At 51.6% G+C, this 21,696-nt stretch overlaps 1 protein-coding gene across 1 annotated transcript in view; it reads right to left on the minus strand.

Annotated features, from left to right (window-relative positions):
• LOC102436882 (astrotactin-2) overlaps window positions 1-21,696 on the minus strand; it is a 483,991-nt gene that overhangs the window by 204,202 nt on the left and 258,093 nt on the right. Inside the window, exons 10-12 of the mRNA XM_023755930.1 lie at window positions 18,380-18,504; window positions 14,471-14,575; window positions 10,377-10,556 (exon numbers count right to left, since the gene is read on the minus strand). Of these exons, the coding sequence (XP_023611698.1) occupies window positions 10,377-10,556; window positions 14,471-14,575; window positions 18,380-18,504 (410 nt within the window). The remainder of the gene's footprint in view (window positions 1-10,376; window positions 10,557-14,470; window positions 14,576-18,379; window positions 18,505-21,696) is intronic.

The raw sequence follows: 21,696 nt of genomic DNA on the forward strand, positions 1-21,696 counted from the left end.
CCGTTACCCTAAAATATCCATACTGGGCATGGCCACTCTGACCCAATGAGGCATAAATTAAAGTTGAATTAAGTTGCTGTCACATTGGCTTGCCAAAATGGGACCCCATGGATCTCCTCCTCCCATTAGTTAACATGGTTAATATGGCTCCGTTTAAACAGGGCCTTTGAGGTTTGAAACCCTTATAAAAGACCTATTTAGAAATAAAGTGATTATCACCTCCACATCCTAATCTCAGCCTGTGCTTCACCCCTCAGGATGGGTGCTCCAACCTGTTAATGCTGAGGTCCTGCCCATAAGGCTCCCATACCTAGTACTGAAATTACTGATTCCATCCAATCAACAACTGGCAAATGCTTTGCAGTCATAGATTTGCCTCAAATGTTATGTTCATTTCCCATTCAACAGACGCTCAGCCATAGTTTACCCTCATCTTCAAAGGCACATGGGGACCCCCCGGCACTCCATCCCCCAGCCATTACATAAGAGCCTGCTCGTCTCCTCCCCCTGCTCTCAGGCCATTCTGGGACCTCCCTCTCCCCAGAAAGCTTCGTTATCTGAGTGGCACATCTTTTTACATCCTCTTGGTGTCTGTGGGGCATCACCAGTTCCATCACCTGACCCCACATTGGGTGGGAGCCCATCTCACTGCTCCAGTGACAACTGTGCACAGTTAAACATGGAGAACAACTTCATAAGGAGATAGACGAAAGCTGTGTGAATTTAATTTCTGAGAAACCTCATGAATGAAACCATATGTGTTTATGAAATGGCATTCAATATTTACACTTAAAAAATAATAATAACTATCTCAGGCCCAAGGATCCGAAATGTGCGTGACAGTTTTGGTGATTTTGTAAAAGTATCAGGAAGCAAGTTCAATTTAAAAAAGCATGGCTCCAAGGGTGGAGGGAGCTGGCATGCCAACTAGTATTTCCTCACCCGATCCAAGACTCAGGGGCTGCATCTGGGAGAAAAACACGGGCAGGGATCGACACCCTAGAAGGAGTGACACCCACAAATGGGCGCATGTACCCTGACCCTGCACAGAAGACTGGTTAATTGTTAGCTCAATGAGAGGGACAAACGATAAAGCAAACCCCTGGAAGTCTGTGCTGTGCCCGTCTGCTCTGGTGACTGTGGCCAGATATGGCCGTTTGTCTCCTCAGTGAAACGGGGAGAGTAATCCCAGCCTCGTTAATGTGCACAAGGACGGTTCTTCACCGCCCAGAGCATTGCACACAAGGAAAACGGGCCAAAAGGAACAGCAGGGGCCACTCCTGAATGACCTCACGCCTCTAAATAAAACATCAGAACAATCCTGGGCGTGGAAAGAGAAACAGCTCCCCAAGGAAAGGCGTTGCAAAAGGGCAACTTTACTTTCATGCTGGAGGGCACTGCCTTCTGCTATGATTTCAATTATCTACACAACTAGGCCTCCAACCTGCATTTTTCAGGCAGTACCTTTCTTTTGATCACCTGCATATATATGTCCATATATATCTGTATCCATTTTATATTGCCCAGTGATGTGCCAATTGTAAGCTAGTGCATTACATGCCAATATCCCTTAGAAACCTTACACTCGGCATATTCAAAACTGAACTCAGCTTTCCAACACCTTCTGTTCTTTTGTTCTGCTTAAGGGATAGCAGCATGGACTCAGGCACTTAAGCCAGAAACCTTGTTCCCACCTCTAATCATTTCCCTCACGTCCCACCTCCCACCACCATTCAATGATAACATTCCCATCAAACTAGCAACTTAATGTTGTTCACATGCATTTACTCTTTTCTTCCGCCTCACAACTATTAAGTATAAGCTGCTATTACTGTTTCCTGAAACAACTGCTATAGCTTCCTAACCGATCTTCCCCACCCGAATCTAGCATCCTGCATACACTTCCCCCCTTCCCAAATCAAGCCGCATCACACACCAGCCAGAGTGAAACTCCGAGATGCAAATGCTACTAATAATAAATAAAGCCTTTAAATGGCCTTACACTGCTCAGAGGAAAAGAACACAGTCCTCCCATGGCCTGCGCATTAGTGGGTCTGGTTCCTAGATAACCACCTTTCTAGGTTCATCTCAGCACTGCTTCCTCTCTCTCTGGCAATCTGCTCAATCCCCTGCCCCCATCCCCCACCGCCTTATCTTAGGACCTGTATTGTACGTGCTTGCCTTGCTACTGGAATCACTCTCCCTCGCTCTGCCTACTTATGCTACCAAATCTTACCTCCTCCAAGTTTTGGGGGGTGCCCTTCCTGACCCACCACCCCGTTGGAGTCAGGTGGCCATGGCACACTTTGGGTTGCCTCCTTCTAGCGTCTGCACGTGGCACTGTGCTTTCCTCGTTCCCATCTCTCCAAGACCAGACTGAGCTCTGGGAAGGCCCTGTGACACTGACTTTACTGTTGCATCGACAGCGCCTAGCACAGTACCCGGCACATAGCAGGCACTAAATTGTTGCTGGTTAAAGCCAGGGCGGGGGTCAGCCAGCTCAGCTCCGGTGTGGACTTGGATGAACACTTGGGTCACATGTAGCCCCAGCTGTTCCTCCACCGCCTGCTCCTCCCGCCAGCTGCCTCCCTGAATCACTGACCAAGGCTGCGACACAGAACGGGCTGTGGCTGGAAGGTGGGAGGGAGCATTTCCTCAGAGACTCTTCTCAATGTTCACATAATAAAACGATGCATTCCCTTCTGGAAACGCAATCAGAACTTTGTCTTGGTGCAAAGTCACCACTGGAAGACAAGGCTCAAAAGACACCTCTGACTGTGTGGTATGTAAACTAGATCTCAATAAAACTGTCACAAAAAATAGATACCTTTGGACACATGGGCTCTTGAATTGCCTCTCAACACACTTTCTTGGATGAAGGAGGGAAGAAAGGAATCTAATTCGAGTCCTAACGCTTTCAATGACAAAGTTCCCTTTGAGTGACTTGCTTATTCTCCCTGGGGCTCTATTTCACCATCTATATTAACAGATTTATTAAATTAAAGACATTTCCCGCTGTAGGTTTCAATGATTCTGGTGCCACAGACCTCAGGGACATCTTGGACAAAGATCTCCAAAAGGAGCCTCCCCTCTCCCTGGACACCGGTGGGATGGGAGAAAACAGAAATGCTGACCCTGTGGGCCCTAAGGAGGAACCCCTGGGGCCTAGGACTGGTGTGTCAGGTGTAGACAATCAGGCCAGCCCAATGGACCAATGGTCAAGTCCGTCTGCAGGGCTTGGCTCAGAGCCTGCACCCTGACCCACAGGCCAGGTGTTGCTAGGAAACAAGGCTCTGGCGCCAGCTGGCCGGCATCAGACTGGCCGGACTCATGCTGGTCTGTCTGCCTCGTTCCTCACTCTTCCTGACCAAGTACTTCTAACCATTTCAGGGGAAAGAGAAATGCTGCTCAGAGAGAACTCTTTCTGGAGTGTCCACTTAGGTGACATGATAGCAAAATGTTGATGGCAAGAGGACTGGAGAAAGCAAGGACGGAAGAAAGAGAAGGCCAGGGAGAATTTCTTTTGCCAGCTATGCCTTTGAATGATGTATCCTCCCCCACCCAGAGCCCCCATTTCCCAGGCATAAGGAACCAGCGTTAGAGGGCTGCTGTGCAGGTCAAGTGAGATCATGTACGAGAAGTGCCCAGGGAACCTCCTGGCACCTGGTTCTCAGTACACGGCGTGTTGCTACAGGGAGACAGTAGAGCATGAACTTCAGAGTCAGACAGTCCCGGGGAAAATCCTGCCTCGGCCTGTGACCCTCGAGTGACCTTGCACAGGTGAGTGTTTCTCCTCTGGAAGATGGGAAGAATTCTCTCCACCTCATAGGGTTACTATGAAGACAGCTGGGGTCGTGTGATTTATCGGCCCATTGTAGAAGCTCAATACAAGTTGGTCCTTGTTGCCTGCTCCCGTCACCCCTCCATCAACACACACACACCCCCCTACACATTCTTCTGGACCACGACAAGCTTGGGATTCAGCTTGCTAACATGCCTCAGTTTCCCCACGCGTGAAATGCAGATGAATGTGCCTCCCTCCAGGCCTGCTACGAGGAGGAAATCGGATGAAATAATGTATGTGAAAGAGCTCCGTGAGGTGCACTGCGCTGAGCACATGCAAAGGGTTATTATTCTTGGGACGCACCAATTGGAAAAAGACGAGGGTGTTCCGTTCCAGATGGGCTCGATCTAAACTGGAGAACAAATGCTTTTTTTGGTAATTTCATCTGGTAGAAACGGCAGTCTCGTGGGCCTATTTGTGTTTAATGAACCACATCCTGTATCTTCTTTTTACATTGTTCCGAGGAGAAATAAGTTGGCTCTCTCCTCTGGCATCTACAGGCTAGAGAATGTCCAATCTTGTTTAACCTCTGCTCTCCCTGCCCTTTCCAAGGAAAACTGAGGGGTGGGGGAGGGAGCAGTACTCAGCCTCACTGGGACCATGAACGTGGCCTGGCTGAGATCTCTGACCCATGTCATAGTTAAGGTGTGAGGCTCAGTGGGACTGAAAGGCAGACAGCATGGGGGCAGGTGTGGCTGGAGAGGTTGGCTGGGGACACATCCTACCTGAAAGGGCCATGGAGAGGAGTTTGGAAATCAGCCTCGGGACAATGACAAGGCACTTAGGAATCTTCTTCCAAGGAGTGACATGATGAAACATGTCATCATGTTTTAGAGACATCCAGTGATGATATATGCGAACTTGACTGGGCCACTGATGTCCAGATATCGGTCAAGCATTAGTATGGATGTATCTGTGAGGGTATCAGATAATCAGGAGACTGAATAAAGCAGATTGCTCTCCCGAATGTGGGTGGGCAGCATCAAATCAGTTGAAGGCCTACATAGAACACAAAGGCTGACCTGTGAAAAAGAAGGAACTCCTTCTGCCTGACTCTTTGAGACTGGGACATTGATCTTGTCTTTCCTTTTGGACTTGAACTAAAACATGGGTTCTTGGGTCTCAAGCCGGCCAGCTATAGAACTGGCTCTCTTGGATTTCCAGTTTGCTGAGCGGATTTTGACTTGGAACTTTCACAGCCTCCATAATCACACAAGCCAGTTCCTCATAATACATATCTCTCTCTCTTTCTCTCTCCATAAATATATGGAACCAATGAAATATACCTATCTTTCATACATAAATCACATATATGAACATACCACACATATGCTACATATTAATATTATAGGTAATAAAGATATTTTTATCTATCTATCTATCTATCTATCTATCTGCCTGCCTACCTATATCTACCCTTTGGTTCTATCTCGCTGAAGAACCCTGGCTGATCCATGTCCTCAGGGCTGTTGTGTGGTTGGGTTGATGGTAGATAAGAGTGGATGTAGGGAGACCACAGGAGGCCAACACTGGAGTCCAGGCAAGACATAAAATCAGCTTGGGGGGAATAGGTGGTACTTCTCTAGGTGGAAAGAAGTGGGCCAATTCCAGGGCTATTTGGGAATTAAACTGGAAAAGACGGGATGGTTTGGAAATGGGAGGAGGGAGGGAGAGGGAGAAGTTGGAAAGGACACCTAGCTTCCTAGGTGTCTGGTCTGGCGCTGAGCAGACAACGGTGCCCCTCCCGGGAGCATAGGGAAGGACTAGCAGGTGGGGCAGAGCTGGGACGGGCAGGGGGGCTAGTGTGATGGCAAATATCAGAGGGAAACTTGGAGGCCAAGGTGTAAAGTGGGGTCATCAGGGTAGGGGTGGTAGCAGAGAGCATGGCTGAGATTCCCCGTGGAGAGAATGCAGTCCAGGAAGGGGGCCTAAGGGAGGGGGGGCTGTGAACCGCAGTGGCTGGTTCGGTAGAGGATGAAGCTGCCCAGGAGACAGAGAAGGAGCAGGCAGGAGCAAGGTGGGCCCTCAGGAAGATTTGATACCCTGGAGCAAACATATACAGCGCCTCAAGCTGGAAGCGGGCACCTCCATCAAAGGCGAATGAAAGGTCACGCAGATGGGATTTGAGAACTGCCCCTGGGTGATTTAATCTCCGGGGAACAAACCAGTACCCGTGCAGCTCTGAAATGAACCCCTTCCATACCTGCCTGCCGCCTTTGAAGGACATTCCCCCAGGAGACTGAATGCGGGGACAGCTCTCCAGCTCACATCAGCCCCTGGCCGCACCTGTCCTCACAGAGGAGGTGACATTTACCACATCGTTCCCTTCCTTCTCCTCTCCCACCCCAACCCCTGGGCTGCCTTTCAGACAGCCAACCTTCCTTTAAATAGTAGTCGAGACAAGTTCCAGTTGACGCTGAAAAGTGCATTGTAATTCAAATGGAAAGGCAAAAACTCATTCCCTGGACAGCCCTGGGAAATTACAACAGAAACATCTGTTAAAGGTGGCAACCGGCATGCATCTGAGGGGGCAACTGTATACTATGGACTCTACAATCCCAACTCACAAGTAGGGCGACCTTCACACTGAGAATGTCCTTTCACCGGGTCACCAAGGCTCCAAACTTGAAAAAGACATATTAATTGCTTATATTTTCTCTTCTACACTTTGTCTCTCCATTTCTCTTTGTGGATTTCCCTACATTTATCTCTTTGTCTTTTCCTACCTTTCTCAGTCAATCTCTCTCTCTCTCTGCCCCCCCCCCCACTCACACACACACACACACACACACACACACATGCACGCACGCATCTGACATGCAGTTACCTGAATGGATGTGGCAGCTATTGGTAAAACAAATGGGTTGAATCCAGGCAATGATTAGGTGCCCTGCTCAGTGCCAGGTGAGTGCAACACTGATCTGTCTATTTGCTCATTGGATCCTGTATTTTGCAAATGGGAAAACTGATCTTAGTGACCATCACTCGGTTACTAAGAGATCGAGCTGGGGTTTGAACCAGCATCCAACTGACTGCAAAACCTGGGCTTTATCTCCAAATGAGGAAGTCTGTCCAATTTAGCCAGAGGAAGGCTACCTTCAAACCGAGTCTTAATCGTGATCTAGGACTAATGTATCAAGATCACAGGTAGGGAGAGCACGTGACTATCAGGCCAAAGAGTGAAATGAAGGCCTGAGTGGGAGAAAGGTAACTTTCCCAATGAGAGGTATAGCCAGAGCACAGAGGCACGCAGCGAAAGTACTGAGCTGGGACAAGAGACTCTGAACTTGAAACAGTGCTGGGGGCAGCGGGGGGAGAGAGGAGCCTGACGGTGAACCGTTCCCATGCTCGTCCAGTTGTCCGTAGGGCCCATCTAACTGACCAGCCCAGTGCTCCCAGCCCCTCCAGACCGGCGGGATGCCCAGGATACTGGGTGGTGGTAGAAAGCGCCACCCCCTGCCTGGATCGTTCTAGTCCTCTGCATGCCCAGGGCCCCTCTGGAATCAGTGTCAGACACTGGGCCTGTTGTTCTAGCTTTCGTTTTTCCCTGTTATAGGGAAAAAATACATAGGATATGGACCACCACTCCCGTTTTCTGTATCTAGAGCAGACATTGCTAATTAATCACAGCTTTCTCCTTGACCTGTTACCTCCATACAGTGGTTTAGGCAAACCGCCCCAACCGATCAGAAATGGCACAGGAACCGAAAGCTAGGAGCCACCACGTGATAGTGACTGGGTTCCCTCCCACGTGCCAGCCCCTCCCTCCTTCTAGCTGCCCATCAGTGGATTTAGAGAGTCCATGACAAAAATGAGGAGATGCTGGAAGGCTAAGACAGGCCCATAATGAACAGTGTGGGGGCAGCGCTCACGTCTTGTCCATTATGGAGCCCCAGCGCCTGGCACAAGGTCTGCGGAGGAGAAGCAGGTAGGACATAGCAGTGAACTAGAGGATGAGTGATGATAAACTGTAAAGTTCTGTACCATGTGTGTGGTTATCATCTCTGCCCTGCTTGGCGCCTTCTCCCCACCTCCCCTTCCACGTTTGGCCTCCTGTCAGGGAGCATCCTGGAAGCCCGCCCTCTCTGATTGAAGGGAAATTTGCGGAGTGTCCTTTCACGTGATGTAGAGGCTGCACAGGGAGGAGTGAGAGCTGTGGCCGGGACCAGAATCCTCAGCGGATGCCCACAAGTTTTGTTTTAAGCCACTGCTGCTCATGTACCCACTATGCCAGGCTTCTTACCTACATTACCTCACTCCATTCTCCCCAAAGTCATGCGAGGGAATCACTATCCCTTCTTTACCACAGGAGGAAATGGACCCTGAGAAGTTACTTCCATCCTGGACAGCTGGCAGGGGTTTCAGAAGAGCCACTGGGATGGGAAATCCTGTCTGTCCCACGTCAGCCCTGCTCCTCCGCCCGGCCTCTTCCCACAAGCTCTGCCCCAGCGTGATGAGCTTCCACACCCAGATTCCTCCCAGCTGGCTCCCGGGGGCCCTGGCTCAGCACGTGTCCGTGACGCATACTTGGGGGCTGGGGAGAGACGGGTCACCGACTCCATCTGAGTCCAGAGGTTTCTCGGTTCTTCAGGGGAAAACTCCCCACTCCCTGCTCATCCTCCTTCTCCCCAGCATCACTCCCAAATTAAAAATAAAATGAACGATAGCGTTTAGATTAAAATCAAAGCATAGTATCCAATGTGCAGTCTAAGTGGCCACAGCAGGTGGGGACAGAGAAAGGAGGAAACACACTCAGTGGTTCCGTTGGCCTCAGTGCAGCCCCCTGCTCTTCCTGGGAGTGACATGGACGATGGAGAAAGACAAGTGCTTTTGCACAAGAGGCCAGGAGAAACAGCTCCACGCCACGTCCACCCGGCAAGCTTGTGGCAAACGTGAAGGGGCCTGAGCTTCTCCACGGCATTCTCTCCGCCTCCTCCCCATCTTGCAACAGATACACGGATCTTCCATACAAAGAAGCGAGATTTTTCTGGATGCGGCCATGTGTGCAGATCGGGTGGGAGTTGGCATGAGCGTGGTGCCCTCGGCCCCAAATGCAGGACAAGGCAAATGAGTCCAGCGGCCATAGTGAGCGAAGGCTTTTATAAACACAACCTAATTGTATTACCTCAAACTCTTGAAGCTTATTGCCCTGCTTAATGATGTGTCACATTATTTATAGGGTGGCCCGAGACGAGACTTCAATTGATTTAATGCACTTCCTTAAAGACCGTCATTGTCACAGCCATAAAACAGCTATTCCCAGACAACTCAATTACGTCCCCTGCGCCTATAAACCAACCCGAGCCCCATGCAGCTGCACATGGGAGGCAGAGGGGTGAGACCACACGCCGCGTGGGGTGCAAACCCTCCAGGACAGAGGGAAGGGTTTGGGGGTGCCGAATGCAGGTGGACCAGGCTTCATCTAGTTGGGGAGGAGAGCAGCATAGGAGGCGGACAGGGAGTGTGCACCCCACTCTGCCTCGGCTGGGCTGGGTGGGGTAGAGCCCTGAGATTCTGAGCGAGCTTCCTCCTCTGTCTGGGCCTTAGATTTCCCAACCAGGACCCTGGAGGGCGGCACCCAGCGAGACCGGCAAGGTCCCCTCTGGCTCCGCATTCTGTGGTTTTGAGTTCTGGTTGAGTGTATAGAAGAAGGTGCAAGCACATCTTTAACATCACTCCCCACCCTTTCCGTCCTCCCAGAGCTTTTCTTTTTAATTCAATGATAATAATAATAACAATGATAAGAGGAAACAATCCTAGCCCTGTTCCTCATCAGCTGTTTGTCTACGGGCACTTGATTTGGCATATCTGTGACTCCTTTTCTCAACTGAGAAATGGGGGTAAGAATACCTGGACCTAATAAAGTACATAATGCATGCCTGCGATATTTCTATCTTTCTCAAAATGCTATTACATACACCACTTCCCCTTAATGTGGGAGGTAGACAAGAATAGCTACCTATGCACCCATCTCACAGGAAGGGAAAACTGAGGTGGGAAGGGAATGACTTTTGCAAGGTGAGTGGCGGAGATGGGTCTCCATCTGGTTTGGGAAATTCCAATTGTGATAATAGCTGGGAGTCCAAGGGTAAAAGGATCTGGTGACGTCCCTGCGGATAAAAGCCCCTCCTTGGGAAGGATCTGAAACTGCCCCTCCGCCATGCGACCATCCCTCCCAGAGGAGCTGGGGCTCTTCTGGGTTCTTCCAAGAAGCCTGGAGAGAAGATGTCCCCTCCTCTTGGCCCTCCCCAGACAGTTGTTTGAAGGAGAGAGAGTGGGAAACAGGGGCCTGCCTAGACCAGGGTTCTGGAATCCAGAACACCTCCTTGGGGCTCAGAAAATGCTGTCTGGAAGCATCTGAGCAATCGTCACACGGCCCCTCATTCTGTCCAGGGTGAAACTGAAGCCCAGAGAGGGGCAGGGGCTTGCCTAAGGCCACACAGCTTCTATGCGGCAGAGCCAGGATTTCGCTCCCGGGAGCTCAGGTATTTCCCCAGCTGGCCGCCACCTCCACTAAGCCCTCCAGGCTTACCTTTCTGGTACTGGAGCCACAGCTGCTGCTGGACCTTCTTGCTGGGGAAGTGGATGACGCAGGTGAGCTCGGAGCCATAGAGGGCCTCCGCAAGGTAGTGGGAGCCGTAGTGCTGGATGAAGGTCAACAGCTCCTCCCGGCTGCTCTCCTTGCTCAGGATCTTGAGCACGTTGGTGAAGCCTGGACAAAGGAGGAGCATGGGAAGGGGGTCAGAGCCTGGAGGCTGGTGGCTGGCAAGTTCTAAGGGGCAGGGAGCTCTTTCCAGCGTCGGCCTGATGGCTGCACCAGTCCAGACAGGAGCAGCATCCCTCACTGACGTAGCAAAGGCTGCTCTCTCTGGGGGACACACCAGACCCTGGGCTACAGCGTGGTGACCTCGATCACAGGGGCCTGAAAGTCTCAACCAGGAAGTCAAAGCTGGTGTCTACCGAGTAGCTAAGGTCTATCGGGCACGCGGCCAAACATTTCACCACCGCCCCCCCCGCCCCCCACCCCCCCGTCTAACTTAACCTCAGCGTCCATTCTGCAACCCACCACAACCACCCGTTGTGTCGATGAGCAAGTCCAAGTTCAGAGACTGTACATTAACTTGCCTGGGCCCTCTGGCCACAGTAGCTAGGATTCCAACCACTTCTGCTGTCACTCCAAAGTGCATGCACTTTCCGCTGCCCCCCATAGTCCAGGGCTTGACTGTCCATGGCTGGAGGCCTGGGGCCGCCTGGCTGGAGCTCAGCAGATACTTTGCATCCCCTTTCCTGGTCCCTGGCTCAGTCCCCTGTCACGCCACCTCTCTTTCTGCCTCAGCCTTGGCTTCCCTGAACAGCCATATGTTCTCTTGCCATGGAGCTCTTGGTGGCTCTGCTGTCCTTAGTCCTAAGCCAGAGTCCGAAGTCCGCAGGTCCCAGCATGGGGCCTACACGGCAGTCACTCAACAGCCGCTGTCCTTCTTCCCTCTACTTCCCCCAACAGCCAGGTCACCAAGCTATGCTTCCAGGAGCCTCCAGACCTTCCTGGGTTCTGGCTCCTGGATAAAGCCAATGACCTCATATGAGATTTAGGCCTCCAAGGTCATGGCCCATGAGCCACCTGCATCAGGCTTTACCTCCAGCTTAGTCAGTGTTCTTTTTTTTTTTTTTTTGGTTAATCTTCATCTGAGGATATTTCTCCATTGATTTTTAGGGAGAGCAGGAGAGAGAGGGAAAGACAGAAACATCCATGTGAGAGAAACACATCAATAGGTTGCCTTCTGCATGGCCGGGGAGGAGCCCGCAACCGAGGTATGTGCCCTTGACCAGAATCGACCCCGGGACCTTTGGGTCTGCAGGCCGACGCTCTATCCACTGAGCTAAACCAGCTAGAGATTTTTAAGATTTTTTTTTATTGATTTCAGAGAGGAAGGGAGAGGGAGAGAGAGAAATATCAATGATGAGAGAGAATCATTGATCGGCTGCCTCCTGCATGCCCCACACTGGGGAATCGAGCCCACAACCCGGGCATGTGCCCTGACCAGGAATCGAACCGTGACCTCCTGGTTCATAGGTTGATGCTCAACCATGGAACCATGCCAGCCAGGCTGAGTCAGTGTTCTTATTTCTCCTGAATTTTACATAGGATTTCTACTATCCTTCATTTTTGCCCCTCATATTCCCTCCAACACCCACATCACACACACACACACACACACACACACACACACACACACACACACACCACTGCCCCCAGCCCCACCTGGATGGCCTCCCTACTTCCTGCCTAAGTCCCACCTGTGCTTCAAGGCCCTGGGAAGTCCCCCCACCCCTAAGGAATCTTTCTCACATCCTCATCAGGGAACCTATCTCTGCACCTTCAACACACTCCACCTTGCAACAGAAGCTCTGTCCCATGGGTCTCTGAGTCTGTACATCCTTCCCCACCCCCACCCTAGCCAGGCCCACGGCATCATCCCACAGGCACACCAATCACCATTACTCCAAGAACCACTAACTCCAGGCCAAATCAAGTAAAATGTAAACGAACAAGCTCCTTTTCAACATTAAAAAGGAGCTCCGATTTGCCAACATTTGATTTACAAGGGGGTTCTCAGGAGCATCGTTAGTGATTAATTAACACCGGTCCACCTTTGTAGTTCCAACAAGAACATCTCAGTCTTACTCAAAAGTGCCATGTGAGGGTGTGGGTGGTGGGAAAACAGAACGGGGCTCCAGGAACGGGTGCCTGATTAGAACAACCTCTCTCCATCAGCCCGTTAACTCGTGCAGCCGGGTAATTAATACCGCGGTGTTAATGACGAGATGGTGCCTGTAGGTAATAAATAACATCATGCAGATGCCCGGGGCTCTTTACCCGGCAGACAGAGCTGCACTGGAATCCCTGCTCTGCTCCTGTGCTGCCCCTCACTAGCTGTGTGATCCTGGGCAAACGGCCTCACCCCTCTGACCCTCAGTTTCTTTCTCTGAAAAATAATGGAATAAAAAATGCCTTCCTTGCAAGACACTGAAAGATAGAAAATTTTATAAAGTTCTGGCTGATGTCAGAAGTAATTACTATTTGTGCTTCTCAGAAAGTGAAGTCCTCCGAGTCGCAGGCTAAACGAGTAATGTTACTGGAAAAGGGCACTGAACAAGGAAAGCTAAGCAACGAGCTGGTGGATAATGAGGCGATGTTGGGACAGTCACCCAGTGGCAGTGTGAGGAAGGGTCAGGGTACAAAACCTGAGCTCAGGCCCATATTCCCAAAGTCCTTCTCTCATTCCTTGCTCTTCAGTTGTTCTTTATATATTTTTTACTAGTGGCCCGGTGCACGAAATTCATACACATTAAAAGGGAATTAATTAGAGGAAATATTTTAATATTGCTATTTTGTTTCCATCTCTCCATCCCAGTCTCTCCCAGTCTCTGTCTCTCTTTGTTTTTCTCAGCAGTCCTCCAGGCCTCCCTGCCTCCCTGCCTCCCTGCCTCCCTCTTCCTCTTTCCCAGCTGGGAGGGGGCAGGGCCAGTGGGGGCAGCTCCACCCTCTGCCCACCCTGGGGCCTCATTCTGAGAGAGGCTCTGAGAGCGAGCTGGGAGGGAGGGAAAGAAAGGGAGAAAAGGCTGTGAGCTGGTGGGTGCTGTGTGTGTCTGTGCGTGTGTGCAGTTGTGAGTGTGAGTGCCGGCCCCGCCTCCCCAAGCCCTGTCCCTGCTGCAACAAGTCCCCACCCACCAGAGCCTGCTGTGCACGCAGCCTGGGCGTTAGGTTGAGCCTTCGGTCGATTTGGATGAGATGGACCCTGGTTCTTTATATATATAGATTCCCTGATCAAACATGAGCACCAGCCACGTGCTGATTCTCAGTTACAGAGAATACAGAAACGTTGGACCCCAGCCCTAGCCGCGGTCTCAGATCTGTGGGTGAGACAGGAGGACTCAGACAGGAATCAAGTACTTGATGTAGGTCATTGCCCACAGGGAATTTCTCGAGTTATTCTGAGGGGGATGGGGAATGTGGGAGGTGCCGCTGAGTATTGCAGGATTCCGTGGGAAGGAGATCCAGATAGAGGGAACAGCATGTGCAAAGTCACAGAGGCATGACAGAACATGTCCCATTTGGAGAGCTACAAATGATCACCTTCAGCTCAGGCTCAGGGTTCATGTGGGTAACTGTGGGCAATGCGTGTGTGCGCGTACGTGTGTGTGTGTGTGTGTGTGTGTGTGTGTTGGGGTGGTATGTGTTACTGTTGTATAGAAGATGAGCAGGGAAAGAAATCAGCCAGGAGGAGAGACCGGAAAAATCAGTGCCTGAGAACTTACACTTGAACTCTTTCAAGTTCATAAGTGGGACCCATTGTCCTTTAGCCTCTCCCTCCATTCATCTTTCCACACACTCTGTGCTCAGACACTCCTTCCTCCAGGAAGCCTCTCTGGGTGGCTCCCTCTCCTGTGCCTCGGCTGTCCCATTACTGGGTAGATGTCACGGTCTGTCTGCTGCCTGTCTGCTCTCCCTGTGAGCTCCTGGATGGCAGCTCCCCAGGGCCAGCATAGGGCCTGGCACACCCAAGGTCCTCGGGAACTAGTGCTGAATGACGCCAAATCCCCTGGCTGCGCGGGCGCGGTCCTCACCTGCCGAGAGGGTGATGGTGCTGAGCTTCACGCGGTACAGGTTGCTTCGGACCCTCCACTGCTGCACCATGGGGTAACCCATGGCCTCGTCATACCTGATGTCTCCTGGGGAGGGAACAAGAGGGCCACGTGAGCCTAGCATTAGAGGCCTCGCATCACACTGCTGCCCGGCATCCCTGGGGTCCGGGGGACGGCACCTCTTCTAAAGAGGCAGGCGCTGGGCCTTGGGTGCGGGCTCTCACTCGGGCTGACAACTTTATCTGGACCCCAACTCCAGATCTCATCCTGGCCTCTGATTTCAACTGCCTTTCATCTCTGCCCGGCAACGTGTGAGGCCCTTTTACCCTACAAACAAGACTGGCTTTATGGGCTCACCGGGCCCTTTTTGGCAACATGCCATGGGAAACCAGACATCTCAGTGCCTCAGTTTCCCCGTCTGACACTGCTGCTACCTACGCTGACCTGACTCCTTAGGCACATTGTGAGACTCAAGTGAGGGAACGAGAAATGCTATACGTAAGGACCAAGGTCACTAAAGTACAGCCCGTTCACCACGGATCACCAAGGGCTGCTTTCACGGGACGGCCCCAGCGGTGAGAAGCTGTGATGTAGACCATTGTTTCCCACTGTGGAAACATGAGAGGGTCACAGGTGTCCTGCGAAATGCACATGTGAATAAAAGCTTCCCATTTCAAGACAGACTGAGAAACACTGGCTAAGCAAAGTCAAATGCTTCGTTTTAAAACACTGTGGTTTCTCAGAACTTGAATAGATTAATAAGCATGTAAAAGCTCCCAGCAGGTAGGGTATAGCATTCTGCAAACCTCTTTAACTACAGAATCCCTTTTCTACAGAGAACCCGCTGGAACTCACATTCCATGGAATACATTTTGGGGAAAGAAAAGTATAGAGCAAAAATAAACAACAACAACAAAAAACACAACAAAATGTTAGCAAGCGGCTAACTTTGGTGGTGGGTGTATAAAGATTCTTGCTTCCTGATTTATATTCGTCTCCATTTTCTAAATCTCCTACTCGGAGGGTTTCAAACTCTGTTATAATCAGAGAAGAAACACATGAATAAGGCTGGTCACATCCGCAGTTATTACCGCTGTTGTTGTGTCTCCTCTGCCAGCGGCAGGCGCGTTTGCCATCCTTTCCCTTTGCCCCCTGGTGCGGAGGCGCTTAAAGAGATATTTGATACCGAGATTAAAATGAGAATCTCATTGGAACCAGTGATTTCTTTCTGGACATTACTGCAGTATTAAAGTTGTCCATTATTGTCAACTTCCTGTTTTCCTCCTCAGCCTTTTCAAAAGTAATGCACTTTTTTCTTAGAGGCTTTCATTTTTAAGTAAAATATTCATGGCCCCCAAAGATCTGCCCACTGGAGCAAGGCTGTTTTGTTATAAATATGCCCTCTCTGTCCTCTCCTTCCTCTGCAGGGGCGGGGAGAGGCGGGCGGTGGGAGGGGCAGGTTGGGGCCGTGTGTGGAGTCAGGGCAGAGGCCACAGTCTGCACAGGAAAACCAGACACCAGTGCCCAGCAGCCTCTGCCCAGCTAGTCATGCTCATCCTAGTCCAGACCAAGCATGGAGGGTGTACTAGTATTGGCAATTGGGCCCCATCCCCAGGAGAGGGGGCAGACATAGGAATGCAGGCTGTGGATACAGCTCGTCCACTGGGTGGCGTGATGTCCAAAAGAAAAAAATAATACTGCTGCTTCTGGTTACCGAGTCTTACCCCATTGCTGGGCCTCCCCCATAAGAGGTCATCACGCCACCCCTCAATTCCCCCTGCCCCAGGTCCTTTCTGGATCCCAACATGGAATAAAGGTCTTCCTGTGGGAGGTCAGCTACTTGAGGGTGACCCCGTGGTCTGCATTTCTCACTTCTGCAGAGCCTAGAACAGCGCCTGATGCACAGCGGGCTCTCAATAAGTACCGATGCACTGGCTCATTCACACTCACAAACCCAGCCCTGTTCTTCCTTCACTCCCGAGTCCATCTCACCTGACTCTCTCCTGGCTCCCCACCCAGGGATCAGAGGTAGAATGAAGCTCTGGGATGGGGGAAGGTATTTTTTCCTGGTAATGAAAAAAATAACTCTTGAAATGTAACCTTTCCTTTATAGGACACTTCCAAAGACCCCCGGATCAAAACAAATAATCCTACAAATTCATACCACTCATGTGCCAAGCATTTTACCTCCATGATCTGCAATTCTCACCGTAATCCTGAAGAAAATCACTGTTATGCCCCATTTTTCAGAAGGAGAAACTGAGGCTCAGAGAGGGAAACTGTCCAAGGAGACACAACAGTCAGTGACAGAGCCAGGTCCTTTCCATTGGAGCATAGTAGTCCCTTCCCCCAATGGACCGTGGCAATGTGGCTTTAACAGGTGGTGAACTCCCCGTCACTGGGGATATGCAAGAGGGATAATCACTCAGCAGAGATAGTGGAGACCTGATTTCCTCATCAGTAGCAGGAGTAGAAGCCCTTTACAGTTTGTGAGCTCTGAAATTCTATAATCTTACGAAATTCTATGAAACATAAGAATTAAGGAAGGGACAGCAATTTTTAGACACGTTTTACAAACATTTTTACATCCATGATTTCGTGGGATCTGCAACTGGGCTCCTCCCTGAAGTAGGACAGGTCACGGAGGTGATGCGCATGTGGATACAGCATCAGCTTTGGAGTGAAGACCAACTGGACTTAAATCCTGACTGGACTTTGGGCGAGTTAGATGACTTCTTTAACCATTAAAGGGGGACACCAGCACCCTTACAAGGTGACAGGGATTAACGCCTGCACAGTGCCAGGCCCCAGGAGGCTCTCAACCCCGGGGGTTCTCCCCGTCTGTGATGAGAGGACTTGTACAGGTTTCCGAGAGCCTGCGAGTGCTAGAGGGGAATGGACCTAACCCTGCCTTGTTTCAGGGCTTCCCTGGGGGACGGTTTCGCTCTCCGCAGGATGGCTCAGTCCTCCCTCACCTGGCCATTCTCCCTGGCCTGTAGCTGAGAAACAATACTGTCCCAAAAAGGCCGATCAGGGCCCTTCCACCTCAGAGAAGTCCCCAGGAAAAGGGGAGCGGAGGAACCAGGAAAGACGCTGAGGCGGGAAAGGCATTGTGGGGCAGGAACATGGAGCCTCGGGAGCAGCTGTGAAAGGTTGCTTTCCATAACGGGGAGAGAGCTGCAGAGCTGAGAGAGAAGGACAGACGCCCGGAGCCATGGCACCAGGTTCCAGTCCCAGAAGATTTGCTGTGTGCCCTTGGGCAGGTCCCTTCACCTCTCTGAGTCTAGATTCCTCCTCTATAAAACGGGGAAAATCATACCCACCCTACAGACGGCTCAGCGCCGATGGTCAAAGACAAGCTGGGTAACTGAAGTGCTTTCAAGTGAGAGAGGCTGGGGGGGGGTCCCCACTGATTTTACTTTAGAATGATTTAAAAATGAACCTCATGAAATAAGCCAGACAGACAAATACTACATGATCTCACTTACATGCAGAATCTAACAAGTTGAACTTGTAAAAGCAGAGAGCAAAATGGTTTGGGGGTGGAGTGGAAAAAATGGGGAGATGTTAGTCTAAGGGTAGAAGGTCTGGTTTTGTAGGATAAGTAAACCCCGGAGAGCTAACATACAGAATGGTGACTAAAGATATTCTAGTATTTACTTGAAATTTGCTAAGAGAGTGGACCTGGGCTGGGCTCAGAGTCCAGAGTCTCAGGCAAGCCCCCAGTTCTGTACATAGTAGGAGCCCCCCAAATGGCAGGTCCCTTGCACACCCCATCCCTCAGGAAGGCGGAGGTCTGGTGGGGCCTGCCTGGGAGGTGCTGAGGACTGATCACACCTGAGACCAGGTGTGCGGGCAGGGAGGCTGGGGAGGGGTCCGCACGTGTCTTACCAGTGAGCAGCTGAAGGTCCGGGAGGGGCTCGGAGAGGACCCCCCGGCACTGCTCCTCCACCGGCAGCGGGATCACCAGCAGCCCGTCGGCCAGCTGCGGGAAGTCCTTGATGAAGTTGTTCTCCCTGTGGAGAGGAGCAGAGAGACTGCCAATGGAGGGAGGGGAGGCTGCGGGCTGCAGGGCAGGGAGGCAGGGAGCCGTGGTCCGAACAGAGGCAGCTCAGGAGTGGGCAGGTGCCTTTGCTGCGCTACCACTGGCTTCCGGATCCCAGCCCTGAGAACATGCTATAATGACAGGCTCTGGCATCTGGCAGGCGGGGCTCAAACCCTGCCACCACTTACCAGCTGTGCCATCTTGAGCAAGCTAGGGGGTCCTCTTAGAACCTCAGTTTCCTTGTCTATAGAGGAGGACCTCAGGGTAGTTATAAACACTTCATGGGCTAACCCTGCCAACTGCTGAGGACACAGTCTGAGGCTCTAGAAACCGCGAGTTTGGCTCCTAAACGCCCATTGCATAAGCGATGCCGATGGTGAAGGAGGCGGGGAGGGAACGGAGGGCAGCATGCAGTGCTTGAAGAAGACGGGTGAGGGCAAGCTGGAGAAAGAACGGCTTGAACAACTGGGTGTTTGCCTGTTAAAGTAGAAGGACCCCACGAGATCTTTGGGATCAATCTCCTCCTTTTAGAGATGGGGAGGGCAACCGAGGCCTGGAGAAGGGCAGTGACTTGCTCAACAGCAACCAATGGGTTATCCTCAAACCCAGGTCTCCCGACTCCCAGGCTAGTAACCCTCCTGCCTTCACTTCTCCAGGTGCCTCTGTCCCTTACCTGGAGGAAGAGATACAGAAGGCAGACCTCTGGGTGACCCCAGGTTACTGAGCCCTGAATAAAGGTCGTCTTAAGGCGGGGCGGGGGGGGGGCAGTAACAGTGCATCACAGGGAGGAAGGCTTTAATCTTCTAGACAACAGACCTGCCTAAAACCAGAGCCGCCTGCCAAGAGAGGGGGTGAGCTTCCTGCTTCTGGGAGTATGCAAGCTGAAACCTGATAGCCACTTGACATGGACAGCATCAAGGGCATTTCTGTATTAAAATTTGACTTTTGAGCCCTAACCAGTTTGACTCAGTGTCAGTGGTTAGAGCCTTGGCCCGCAGACTGAAGCGTCTCAGGTTCAATTCCAATCATAGGCATGCACCTCAGCTGCAGGGTCCATCCCCGGCCCTGGTCACTTGCGGGAGGCAACCAATCGACGTGTCTCTCTCACATTGATGTTTCTCTCTGTCTCTCCCCCTCCCTTTCACTCTCTCTAAAAATCCATGGGGAAAAATATATGCTCAGGTGAGGATTAACAACAACCAAAAATCTGACTTTTGAGATCCTCGGAGTTAGAAACACTGATAATGATCTGGAGGAGGAGGAGAAAGAAGAGGAGGGGAAGGAGAAAAACAAAAAGAGGGGATGCTTAGCACTTCATTTGCAACCTTGAAATGAGGTTCAGAAAGAGGAAAACAGAATCTGGGAGGCAGCCCGAGGGCACCCTCAGGATGGCTGGGGGCCTGCTCAGGATGCTCCTTCTTGGAGGAAGGTGTCCCCCCTGAGCTTCCAGGAATCAGGGGTGGCGGGGCGGGGGGTGTTTTGAGGAAGCACCTGAGAAAGATGGAGAAGATGGAAGGGTGGGAGTTCACAGGCCAGGCTGGGAAGGAGGCAAGGACAAAGCAGAAGTGACAAGGCAGCAGCAGCAAAGACCAAGGAGGGTCCCTCAGGACTGGGCCCCTCCGTGCCACCTGGGCGACAGCCGTCCTGTGAGGCCTCTGCCAGCAGAGGGCGCCCTGGGCCTTTGCATCAATCAGCTCTCTCTGGAGGCAAAGCAGGGATGGGAGCCTCAGCCAGGGGGGAAGTTCTGCACTGGAAGCCACAGTGGGAACCCGGGCAGGACAGCGGCTTTGGAACCCACCCGCCTGGGATGGGTGTCGGAGGCTGGCAGGGTGCGGGCTGACCCTCAGGCTCAGGCAGAAACCAAACTCAGGTTCTCAGAGGTTGTGAGTAAGTGTGTGTGAGTGAGTGTGTGTGGGGGAGATGGGGGGGGGGGTGGGCGGAGATGAGAGTGTGTGTGAATAAGACTGTATGTGTGTGAATGAGACTGTGTGTGTGAGTGAGCGTGTGTGAGAATGTGTGTCAGTGTGAGCGTGTGTGTGGTAAAAACTACCAGGCAACTAACTAATCCTAATACTAGGAAGAGAGGAAGGAGAATGAGCAATACTGATTGATCGATCATATTTGTTAATCATCAGCTCTGTAGTGTGCCAAGATATGTATGTCTAAGAGAAAACTATTTTGTTCCCAAGCTGTATATGAAGAAATGGATGCTCAGGGAGGTTAAGGGACTTGTCCAGCTGAGGTTCACAGGTAGGAAGTGGCGGTGGCCTAGACCCCACGGTAGCAAACAGGGCTCCTAGCTCAGTGCCTGGCACTCGGGAAACAGGCTCAGTGAATGGATCGGAGCCTGGGCTCTGGGTCACTGGGTTAACCAGGCCGTTCTTGTTTACAGTCAGAGCGGACTGTGCTTTTGTGCCCATGACTGTGGCTGCATGCACACGTGTGTGTGTGTGTGTGTGTGTGTGTGTGTGTGTACGTGCATAAGTGGACAATGTGTTTCAAACAGCAACGGGGCCACTATTCCTTCGATAAACATTCCCCCCAAACATCTACAAAACAGTTCCTTCTTGACTGACATTATATGGAAACAATAGATCAAATTTTAAAAATAGACCCTGGGCCCCGTGCACTCGACAACTCTGGGAATGACAGGCCTCACTCATCCCACATGTCCAGGGAGACAGCCTGGGCAGTCCAGGGAGGTGCCTCCACCCGTGAGGACCAGGAGAGAATGCAAGCGCTGCAGCAGGTCTGCAAGGCCTCCCACCCAGCCCTGCGTCCCCTCCTGCCTACTTCCCTGAGCACTGCCTGGCCCACCCTTTCCAGCTGCACCGACTGTCCCTGCATTCCTCTCACAGGCCGTGCTTGCTGCCTACAAAAGAGCCTCCTGAGGTTTTGCCCTCTCTCTGGAGAGCTTTTGCCCCCACCCCCTGCACCTGGCCAACTCCCCCTGATCCTTCCGGCTCCTACTGACCCTTCCGCCCACACATTATGTCTCTGCCTCTGAGGAATCTTCAGGGGACCAGTTCTCCCGTCGCATTCTCTCAGAAGCACCTTGCTGCCTTCTTCTGGCAAGAGCTTTCGTCGGTTCTCACTAGAGGGGGCTCATGGGGGACCTTATTTGGAAACTTTAACATTCGCCCTGGGACTCTGAGTCCAGGGG

The sequence above is a fragment of the Myotis lucifugus genome, unplaced genomic scaffold (assembly GCF_000147115.1).
Source record: "Myotis lucifugus unplaced genomic scaffold, Myoluc2.0 scaffold_87, whole genome shotgun sequence".
Classification (NCBI taxonomy): Eukaryota; Metazoa; Chordata; class Mammalia; order Chiroptera; family Vespertilionidae; genus Myotis; species Myotis lucifugus.